The sequence below is a fragment of the Nelumbo nucifera genome, chromosome 3 (assembly GCF_055504915.1).
Source record: "Nelumbo nucifera cultivar China Antique chromosome 3, China Antique-T2T, whole genome shotgun sequence".
NCBI lineage: Eukaryota > Viridiplantae > Streptophyta > Magnoliopsida > Proteales > Nelumbonaceae > Nelumbo > Nelumbo nucifera.
The window spans coordinates 43,622,068-43,634,193 of NC_142651.1; the positions used below are offsets into that span (position 1 = coordinate 43,622,068).

Consider the following 12,126-nt stretch of genomic DNA (forward strand, 5'->3'; position numbering starts at 1 on the left):
GGTAAATAAGACAATGACCATTTTAGCCATGAAAATCCATTATTAAAAGGGGCATATTTGTCCCATCCAAGTGTTGGCAACTTTCCCCCAGGTGAAAAAGTTATTTACCCACCTGGGAAATGGGTGGTAACCAGGAAAATAAATTTTCCAGGTCCCCACATAAACCTGAAAAAAAAACATGGGTTTCTTGGTCAATGGGAACCAAAATCCCATTGACCACCCCCCCCCCCTTTTCAAAATCCCATTGGTCAATGTGGCATATTAAAGCTTTCATCAATTAAGGCACTCAACCATAGTTGTCAAGGCAACGCCTAGGCAGGCGCCTAGGTGACAAGGCGCCCTTTGAGGCTCGCCTCACCTAATCGCCAAGCTGTTTTGTACTTTCTATTATAAAATACTTTTTTATTCTTTATTTTTTTGAGATTATAATTATAAAATAGAGATTATTAAACTAAAATATTCATTTTGTGTGTTTATATACTAATTTCTTTTTATTATTTTCCTATTTGTTAGGGTTTAATCAACACAAACATTGCTAAATGCTGTATTGAACCCTCAAAGACTTCAAAACCTGAACCAAAGTAAGGAAGAACTTAAAAGTGCCTAATCAACACTTTTCCTATAACAATGATAAGGGTTCAGCCCCTATATTTTTTTAATTTTCTTTTCCTTCTTCTTTTTCTTCTCATGAATATGTTGATTTTCTATACTTTAACATGAACTTTATACTTTTCTCATGAAAATTATGAAAAATTATTAAGGAAATATGGTTATGGTACCTAGGGTCTATGTTTTTTACATAAAAAAATCCATCGCCTAGGCAGGCACCTAGGCGACAAGGTGCTCCCCTGTTGCCTAGCCTCGCCTTGGTGCCTTCAAAACTATGCACTCAACACAAGGCCAGACAGTGCAAAGGATCATCTATTGAATAGGCAGTCAGGATTAGCAACACCACCCCTGCACATAGCTTAAAGGGCATCATGTAGCAAAATGATCTCAGATAGCTATCTAGAAAATTTCCTTCTATTTCAAAAGTTATGAATGGGTTTATTATGGAAGCTTGAGATTCCAGGTTCTTTGGATCATAAACCATCACTTGCCAACACACGTTCATGTTCACAAAAATACAGTTGGTTAGTAACATGTTGATTAGTGTTTTAAAAGCACAAGGCGCAAAAAAGGCACATGGGTCAATTTGCGCCCAAGGCACAAGGCGAGGCACGCGCCTTTTTGAAGCAAGGTGCAAAAATAAAAAATGCTAAAAATAAAAAAATGCCAAAAAATCAAAAAATATTAAACATAATATTAATAAAAAATATAAACTTAAATTTTAAAATAAATGTTTTAAAAAACTTACTATCTAAAATTAAAATAAATAAACATAACATGTAAAGCATATTCAAATGAGAATTTAAAAATAAAATCAAACATATAAAACATTTTCAAGCATGTAAAACCCACAATCTCTTTTTTTCCTCAATTGCATTACTCCAAGTAGCTAATGTGATGTAAAACATGTTACATTCCTAATTCTACAAGCTGCCTCTGTGCCACGCCCCTCGAGGCAAGCCCAAACAAGTTCATGTTAGGGTCTTAAATTCTTAGTTCTCACACAAAAAATAATGATTTTATAATTTTAATTGCTTTTTAAAAAGATATTTTATTAGGATGAATGAATGAACAATATTACCAAATAGGGGGTTCTCGGAGCTTTGGTGAGCGAGCGAACCAGCCGCTAGGTTCGAAAAAAGCATCAAATTTTCAAAAGGTGCATGCCTAGGCTGTGGCACAAGGCACATCAGGCGCACTAGGCGTGTACCTTGTTGTGTGCCTAGGCACGCCTTTTAAATCACTGATGTTGATGTGGAGAAGCCAAGGTATTTTCACAAAAATGTAGAACTATTAAACCTTGGGAATTAACTCAAGCTTTAAACATGGCTTTTATTGTCAAACATTAACCAAATTGTTCATCGTTGATAACTAAATATGTGATCTCCACAGAAATATTTACCAGTGACAATTCATAGACTACAAACTAATTTCCAATAAATTTTTTGGTAATAAATAAAAAAGAAATTTCATTAGAGGAAAAAATAGAAAACAAGTATAACTGGGGGTGATGAGAGGTCATCCAACAAACAAAAACAAAAATACATAAACAAAGAAAACACTCAACAACTTTCATCCCCCCAGTTCCACCTCTAAGACTGAACAAAAACCTATCCAAAAGGAGTCTATAATCATCCACAAATTCTGGAAGAATCATGATCCAGTCCGAAATTCTTTTCCCAATAATTGAGACAAGACATTTATGACACTTGTGTTGGTCTTCAAAGAAACTTCTATCTATCTCCTTCCATAATTCCCAACAGATAGCAAAAGGAACATAACTCCATGCTTTCTTTGCCTTTCTGCTTCCATTCAAGACATGATTTTGAAATTCCCAGAAGCAGTTTCCACTATACTAATAGGAAAACTGTTTTAAAAAAAGTTTAAGTTTATGATAACATCACATCATTATTAAATAGTTTAATGATATGAATGAGTAACCAGAACTAACAGAAGAACCAAGGTGATTATTACCCAGAAAAAAGGTAAATACCTTTATCATCTTATATACACAATAGACAGAACAGGCATAACCTAGGAGATTCTGTAAGTGACCCCTCCATGTTCGAGAATAAGCAGCTGCTTCCTGCAAAAATTATAGAAAACACCAACTGGTTCTCAAGTAAAATCAAAGAACATAATTAATGACCAGTCCATCAGCTAACCCTTTACATAATAAATTCATCCCATAAAAAGAAAATTCAATAACTTGACATTGCTTTGGAAAAATAAAACAAAAATTTTGCCTCAGGAAACCTGAGCAATTAAAAGTCTTAAACCTTAGCTTGACGAAGCTCATATATCTCCAAGAATAGCTGCTTTGAAAGCTCCTCCAATGCCTGGACCTCTGCTTCCATGCTTTTAATATCTTGACAATATCAACAACAGATTAGAGCTGGAAAATGAGGGGGAAAAGCAAAGGCTATGTAGTGGAACCAAACGGACAACATATTATGTTGCAAAGAACAAACCAAAACTATGCAAATTGCAGTGAAGTAAAATATTGACACTTACTAATGCCTAAAAAGTTTTGTGCTTACAGATCAACAACACCAATACAATTGGAAACAGAAAAAAAGAAAATGCATAATGCACGCTTTTCTTGCCACTCATGCAACAGCCCCCACCCAAAAAAAACCCAAGTCCGGGCATGAAAAACATAGTTCAGCGTCCACCTCAAAGTCCTCTTTTTTCTTTTGCACAAGAAATAAAAATCTTTGATGTAGATGGTTGGTGGAAATGCAAAAGATTACTTCCCATACATGCAGTTGTTAAAAGGAAAGTTTAAGGGTGGTAATACTACTAATAGCTTCAAGGCAATAAGTTGGGAAGGCAAGGGATGGGGGTAGGATAGTTAAGCCAAGAAAAGTACAAGACATGGTGTTGTGTATTGGTTGAGCTACTCCTCCAAGTAAGAAGAATATTTAGTGCATTGTTATTTTTGAAACTTAATACCACTAATAACTTTCAGCCTTCACAGTGCATTGTTATTTGTTCTTTGTAATATCTCAGGGTTTGTAAAACTGGTCCTGCCATTATGTTAAGGTTTGTAAAATAATTGCTTCTAAAGATTAAAATTGCCAATTTGATCTCTGCTATTTCTCCTTTCTAGTTGGACCATGTATGTTTTGAGCTAGGAACAAGAGATACTTCAATGTCAGCAATGGAAAAAATGCAAGAAAACTGAGAAAATGAATGAGATGGTTGTTAGTTCGACTAGAGGCATGTTCAATTGGCTTAAGTTACTCAATAGATGCTTGATTGGATGATTTGTTAACTCTGCACCAGATGCGGAAGATGTGTGAACTTGGGAAATGGCTGAATGGCATCCAAGTAGCTCCTTTTAGGTGAGGATACTCGATGCGGATTTCTTTCTTTTTCTTTCAGTAATGATGATGAAGTTCTTGATACCCTCAAATGTGAACAATATCAATTATGATGCCCCGAATTAAGGTTGGGGAGATGGAACCCCCTAGTTGGGGCTTTGAGAAACATGGAGCCTTCAAGCTTCATCTGGATAAATGTCTTTGGTTGGAATCCTGTGATCTTTTTAAGGATTTCTCAGCTGAAGACATTTATAGAAGTTGGGGTATTGTGGCATCTACTACTACTTCCAAAGCTATGATACAGGAAGTTTGGTCCCCACTGGCACAACAAAGGGTGAAACTGAACTTTGATGGAAGCTCTATAGGTAATCCGGGCCCATCTGGTATAGGAGGTGTTTCAGAGATAATGAAGGCAAGATAATGGCTCTGTTTTCAGGTCCAGTAGGAGTTGGAGATTCCTTAAGAGCGGAAAACTTGGCACTACATCAAGGTGTAAAACTGGCCAAACAATTGGGGCTACAGTAGATTGAGATAGAGGGAGACTCCAAGTTGGTAATTGGGTGGATGCAATCAGGGCAGCTGGGAATTTGGCAATATAGACAGCTGATAAGGGAAATTCTTAGCATAACAAGGGAGGTGGGTGTTTGGTTCAAGTGGGTAAGGAGATCAGCAAATGGTTTTGCTGATGCCCTAGCAAAACAAAGGACTGTAAGGGAGAGACTTTATTGGGCAGTGCTGTAATGTTTGATGTTTATTGGATCAACCTTTTCTAATAAGGGTTGACTTCTGTATTTCAGTTTAATTTATCTCTAATGAAAGTTATCATTTCTGATCAAAATAAATAAATAAACAAATGTCTTTTGGTATTCCTTTGTATGCTTAGAGCTTTCAAACATTTAGGGCTGTTGGGGATGCATGTGGGAGGTTCTGGTTCGTCAACTCAAGAACCAATGTGTGGAAGAATCTAGTCACTGCGGGTATTCTAATTGAGATGGAGGAAATTAATCTCTTTCCAATGTCTTTGCTGCTTCATTTTGGTAGAGAATGTTTTGATCTAAGAGTGGTAGTGGAAGGGACTTATCTTGGTAGGTGGGTCGATACTATGGATTCGCGGAAGGAGGAGAGGAGTATATTTCATTCATCAACTAGTTCGAACCTGTGGAAGTTGAAAGGGTTCTCAATAGAGGAAGGGTTGGAGGTTGAAGAAGACGCATTTTTGGAACAAAAAAGATGATTATGACAGTGCGGATAGTGTGATTTCAAGACATTGGGAAGGTGCAGAGTTGTGATTTCAAGAAGAGTTCAAAAAAGGGTGAAAGAAGTGGGATCCACTCTAAGTTGATTAAAGAGAAGAAAAGGCCTGGCCCACTTGCTTTAGTGGTTAGTGATATTGGAGGGAAAGAGACTGAGGGACACATTGTTGGCTAAGAGGAGTTGGGGTGGATCTGACAAGGAAGATGGAAAGCCTTCAATGCTGGATTTTGAAGAGGTGTCTCGTGCTAGGAAGTGGGATGCCGGTTTGACTAGGGCCCACTCTTGAAAGCCTGAACCTAAAAATGTGAGGATGCCTATCAAGTTATTTGGGTTAAGGGTGAATAGAAGCTTAGTCACTTTTGAATGTCCAAAGGTAATTAGCCATAGGAGATTGAGCAAAACTTTTTTGGACAAGGATCAAAGGGGAAAGGAAGAACAATGGAAATGGGCAATTTTTAGGTATGATAGAAGTAAGAAGAAGGTAACTGTGAAGGCTGCGTGCATAATGATCATGAAGTTGACCGAAGCTTTGCCAATATCGATTATGCCCCGGTATGCTACATTCAAAATAGGGATGAATGAATCTATGGCAGAATATGAAGCTGTGATCCACAAGGAGAATGTTGGTGTATTGTCTCAGGATTCTATCTCTGATGCAAAAGAGATTTTGGTAATGTTTCTATCAAGATCCTTAAAGAAGAGAAGATTGGGTTGAAGGAGAGGAAGGAGGACACAAGAGGGGTAGTTGCTGCCGATTCAAGAAGAGAGCTTGGAGTTGGCAAAGGAGGAAGTGTTGACATTGATGCGGATTGTAGTGCCCCTCCCCAAGCCGAGGGCTCTGATGCTGATCACCGGTTAAATGAGGAGGTGGTGATTGGAAGGATATGTGTGGATTTGGGTAGGAGGGGGGAGGTAGAGAAAGATTTGGTTGTAGCTGAAGTGGTGACCTCCAAAAATCTCGTGGAGTTACTGGGTAAGATATTCACATACTGTTCACATTACCAAAGTTTTTTCTTAATTGAAACTTGGGTTGATGGGGGCATACCCTAAAAGGTGTATAACGAAAGAGGAAAGAAGACTATTGTGTCAACAAACAAAGTAGCTGGTGATGAGGACTCTCAGTCTTTCTATAATCTGGGTACTCAGATGGGGATTTCTCAGCAAGAAAAAGTTAGTGAGAGTGGATTTGATTCTACTGCGAGAGCTCTTGATAAAGAGCCTTGAAAAAAGGTGGAACGACCTTGAGTATTCCTACTGAGAAAAGAAAACTGTAGTGATTGGCAAAAGCTTTGGCTTCTTCTTCTGGGGTGGTGAGGAGTTTGCTAGGAATACCTTTAAGGAGTTTGAAAGGAGGAAGAAGGAAGAAAGGTTGAGGAAAGGTGTAACTGGACAAGGAGGAGAGGATGAAGAATATGATGGGAAGGAGGAAGTGTTTAAGGGGAAGATTAGGGTCTTGGTTTTGCAAGATTCTGTTTGCTTGCAATGCAGGTGGACGAATGTGGGGTTGTTGGGGGATCTGATCCTGGTGTTGTTTGATCTTTATTTTCATATTTTGTTAAGAGTTTTGTAGTTTGCTGTTGATTTGTGAAAGTTGCATCTCAGTTTTTTTTTCTCCTTCACTCTTATCACCTTCCTTGTGTATTCTCTTCTTTTTAATGGAAGTCTTATTTACTTTTCAAAAAAATGAAGACAGAAATCATCCACCGTGCACAAAAGGGAAGGTGCAATATAAGGAGATAAAAGAGAACATTTCATCTGTGGCTGAGTCTAGGATTCTAAAAAGGGGAGATATCATAAGAATCTCATCCCACATCCATAAAAACATTGGTAGCTACAGGTAAAGATGACAGGCAAGATGAGCTGTATCTTTAAGCACAAGAAAGGCTGAACATGATTAGAAGAGTGATCAGATTCATGGCTAAACCCAAAGAGGCCAGTTCCAACAATTAGTTCATTCATACCATTTCAGTAACATATCTCAAGAAAACAAGGTAGACAAGATATTTGAAATGGTAAGGAATTGTATTGAAGAAGAAAAAGTATACAAATCACCACATCGTACAACAAGACACTGCATTCTAGCCTTCTAAGGGCTCAAGAAAAAGAATACATCACCCATTTGCATGCCAGTTGTTGGCAATAGGGGTATAGAACTATAGGAAGATTGATAGAAAAGGGAATACACTATTGAAGTTCTCAGTTCTCTTCTACTTCTCATATCAATTACTTTCTAGTTTCTCTTATTTTTCCTTTTTTTCTTTTTTCAATTCAAATTTGATTTGTTACTACAAACAACAAAACTAGTTACTTTCCCAATGACTGGTTTATGGGTTCTGCATAAATTGGCTGGGCACTCCCACACTACATGAGACGTCCAATAAAGATAAGTTTTCTACCAGCCTTCTGTATCTTCCTGGACCATCCAATAGCTCCCCCTCACACTATCATTTACCTTAGTATTTCGGTCAATATGAATTTCAACTGGCTTAGCCCCTAGTAACCCTGTTTCTTCCAGCAAATCAAGTAGATATTTTTGCTGTGAGAGTGAGAGAAATTCCATACTTAGAACTTGCCACCACAATCCCCAAGAAGTACTTCAGCCGACCCAAGTCCTTAGCTCGGAATTTGTTTGCAGAAATTGCTTCTGTTCATCTATTCCTCAAGTATCACTTCATGTGATAATGATGTCATCAACATATACTGCAAGAACAATCTTGTCATATGAAGTATCTCTGCTGAAGACTAAATGATCAACACTGCACGAATGTTATCCAAACGCCTACACCACACTACTGAACCTACCAAACCAAGTGCATGTTCTAACCAACCTGCTAAACCTTCATAATCTTTCATAATCATATCCCATCCATTCCTTATCTTTATCCTATCTTCCACATTGTAACCATAGGATAATCGTGGAATCTATGACCTATCCCATAAAGACAAGAGACCATTCTAAACTGCTAGAACCACCTGCATCTCCGTCTAAAATGTTACTCAACCATGCTTATTTTGAAAGTTAAAACCAGATTTAAAATTGATATTCTTATGATAAATTGGTATAAGAAAGAAAATTATCTAAACCAAAAATCACAAAACCTTACCAAAGTTACCCCCAGTTCTTACAAGATAAATGAACAGAACAAATGATAGGGAAAGTATAACTAAAACTTACCTTGCTCTTTTTGGTCCTCCTGTACAGAACGTACAACTGTTCCAACTATGCGTCTTAGAAAGGATCGAGCCTTTAGATTCTGCAACAAGCAATACTCAATAAACTATGTATGAAAAAGGGCCAGTCCACTGTCTTTTTATATTGAAAAATTATATATAACCTGTTATCCTTTCATAATTGTTGTTGCAAGAATATTTTAAGCAGTCATATAGGAGCATTTCCAATATCTAAAATCAGCTACTTTTTCACTGCTCCATTGCATGATGAAAGATTAAACAAAATGAAGTACAAAAGGCTGTAGGATGCAGGTTACGACAGCATTTATTCAAAAACCAGTGAATAGGGAAAGTAAAATTGATATTCTTATAACAGCATTTCAAAAACCAGTAGAGAAATTCTTATGACAGAAAGTCTTGTATATCAAATCTCCTAAGGTAAATGAATAAATGCTAAATATGAATATAGAAATTTTAAATTCTTTCAAACACTAAGTAGAGAAATTCAACAGCTTTCTTCAGTGTTTTCCTAGAAATTTAAACTGAACAACAAGCAGAAATTCAAGGGTATTGCATCATTCTAATTGCAAGCTTGAAGTGAATAGAACAGAGGGAGGATCTAATGATTATAAGATGCCCAAGGATATCACATCATTCTAATTGCCAGTTTATAACATCCAATTCATTTAATTTACATGGAAACTTTAATAAATTAGCCAAGCATGCTCAAAATCCATTCTGTCTCAATAATGTAAGCTTACTGGTTCTACTTTCTTGGGGTGTAAATACTTTATTATAGTAAAAAGGAAATGCTCATAGTATGGTAAATCCTCGTAGTAAAAAGGAAATACTCGTACTTTCTTGGGGTGTAAATACTCATAGTATGGTAAATCCTCATTAAACCAAATCACCCTCCATGCCAACTTCTGACACCTCCAACTAGACCTGTTTATGGGTCGGATAGCCCAACGGGCTGGCCCGGCCCGGCCCGTTATTAAGTCGGGTTTGGTCATAATTTTAGGCCCACGGGCTCGGGCCTAAAGCACTGGGCCCAACTTTTGTCGGGCAGGGCTCGGTCTTTCTCAAAAAAGCCCAGCCCGAGCCCGAGCCCAACTTGATACTATATATTAAATAATAAAAATTATTTTATATAATATTTTTTCTTTGTTCTTCTCTTTTTTTCCAAGTAATAGTGAGATTTTATTATTTTTGAGTTTTGAAGGTTTTTAATATAAACAAAACACCTTTTTATTGAATAAAAAAAAGAAAAAAATTCTGTCTTCAAATTTCTGGTGGGGCTCGGGCTCGGGCTTGGGCTCAAGACTTAGGCCTAACAGTCGGGCCAGGCTCGGGCTCGGGCTTGAGTGTATTCTGTTAATACATATACAAAGCCCGGCCCGGCCCATGAACAGGTCTACCTCCAACCTTCAAAAAAAGGAAGAAAACATCAAAGCATCCAATAAAGTGAAGAAAAAACCATAAAGAAACCAAAACTCCTTCAGCATAAACCATGGCCCCACTTTGAGCCCTAAGGATGCTGCCAGCAAAGAAGGCTTCAAATATAGAGGCCATCAAGAATAAAGTTAAGACTGCCACTTTCTGAACAAAGTGGCACACAACTCTACTCAAAGTACCATTCCAACCAAAAATCCAATGATCAACCAAGAAAACAACTTCCCCTTCCAACATCTCCTCTTCAAAGTTCGTCCTTTATCCGACTTGTCTTTGTGCCTCTTGTCTCTTTTTCCTTTTTTCTAAGGTGATCTTCATATCCTGAACTCTTTTAGCAGAAATCTCAGTACATAACTGTGATTTAATCTGTGGTTTATTAGTTAAACAAGTAAAATCCAAGTAGAAATCTAGGAGATTTATTAATTAATCTGTGATTTAATCAGTATCGAGAGACCAAACTGCCACCCTTATAACTTATATTCATAAAAGATGAAAATTACACAAATACCCCTGATTATGTGACTTATGAACAGATACAATAAGAACCATAAATAAAAGAGGAAAAAGACTAAAATGACCCTGCACAAACACTATAATTAAACAATAACCATTTGCTTCTAAGGTATGCCTATCATCCTGTCTGAAATTGTCCACTGTATGCCTAACAAGAATGCGAGAAGCCAGATTGGCCTTCTGCTTAGAAGATCCATAAATAGAGGTTAACAAAAAAAAAAGGAAATCACTAAGAACAATCATGAAAGATATATGCACATTTACATGGCATCGAACAAATTAAGGAAGCAGACAATTCAAAATTAATATCAATCATGGTTCAAAGTATTGACACATTTCTTAAGGGCAATACTCTTTTTCATTTTTCAGGCTGACATTTCAAGGATAAGCATATTAGGAGGGATTCTTATGTTTAAACAGAAGACACTCCCTAAATCCCTCAAAATAGTATTCCAGTGGCTTCAAAAATCAATATGTATCATACAATATGCACCAACATGTTGCAATAGCTTGACCCTTGAAATCAATAGACATTGATTAACTTTGATAAAACAGTTGATATAACAACTGCTGAAAGGCAACATGTAACAAGATAATTCTACCTCTTCTGACCCTTGAATACGCTCCATCTCCATTTGACAAAGTATGATTCTCTTCTTCTTCGATATACAAGTTTCTATTGATTGCATTAGTTGTCTTTCCAAGGCTTTGATCTCTGTTTCCTCAATCTCCCTACAGTTAAGAAAACAAATGATGAGATTCTAGTATCTCTCAGAACTATGACAATTTCTGATGAAACAGAACATGCACAAAATGATTCCTTCTTGCTAAATACATTAAGTCCTAATTTCATTGGTTATTAGTAACTGAAAATTTAAACAATATAGTTAAGTCCACTAGGCAATCCTATGTACTGACCTGGAAAAGCAAGCCAACATCTAGGTGACAAAATAAAATAAATAAACAAAAATATACATATTACACAAGTATTATGTAAAATTACATGTTAATTGTAAATTACTAAACTACAAAATCAGTGAATGATTTAATGACAACTTGTGCCTGATTTTGAAAAGAGATGACAAGATTATTTTTTTTAGAGAAGTATAAATGTAGTAATATGAACAAACAGTACAGAAAGATGATATACTCAGGGAGACAGGGACCCCTAAAAACATGTCCCCTCTGACCTTGATCCCCCATCCTGTTTTACAAGAAGATTGTTGTAGAGAACACTGATGTGGGCCCCACAGCTACGGTCCCACTGTGTTCGTAGGGCAGAAGGTGTTCTAATCTGCCTAGGGTTAGCTATTGGTCATTTAGTTGTTTCAGTTGTTATTTATTTCAGTCTTATTTTTGCTCTATTTGTTATGTAAAGACTAAGGGCAGATCTGTCCTTTCCATGTAATGAGCATAACCTATAAATATTAATTAAAGTGGTGGCGGCAGAACATTAAGCTTCTGCTCCTCCTTTTTCAACTCTTGTGTTCTACTACTTCTCTTCCCTCTTCCTCCTTTTTCTCTTTACCTTTCTTCTTATTTTCGAACCTGAAATCCATTAGGGTTCAAGACTGATAACAGTCCTAAACTTCTACTTGGTATCAGAACTAGGGTTTCTCATGTGAGTCTAGTCCAGCCGACCACATGAGAACCATCTAAGGCTGGAAGCTGAGAAAGTAGAGTTCATTGACTGGTTCTTGGAGATCTCCAGAGGATTAGCAGCTGTTTGAAGAATTGCCACAGTTGCAGCGAGTTGGTGATCAGGAAGAATCAGCGAAGGCTAGGGTTCGGGTAACCTTGG

At 37.1% G+C, this 12,126-nt stretch overlaps 1 protein-coding gene across 1 annotated transcript in view; it reads right to left on the reverse strand.

The window, feature by feature from the left end:
- Positions 1 to 12,126, reverse strand: part of LOC104612894 (GPCR-type G protein 1) — a 53,106-nt gene that overhangs the window by 15,604 nt on the left and 25,376 nt on the right. Inside the window, exons 5-8 of the mRNA XM_010280534.3 lie at positions 10,928 to 11,057; positions 8,365 to 8,443; positions 2,889 to 2,977; positions 2,603 to 2,695 (exon numbers count right to left, since the gene is read on the reverse strand). Coding sequence (XP_010278836.1) covers positions 2,603 to 2,695; positions 2,889 to 2,977; positions 8,365 to 8,443; positions 10,928 to 11,057 — 391 coding nt within the window. The remainder of the gene's footprint in view (positions 1 to 2,602; positions 2,696 to 2,888; positions 2,978 to 8,364; positions 8,444 to 10,927; positions 11,058 to 12,126) is intronic.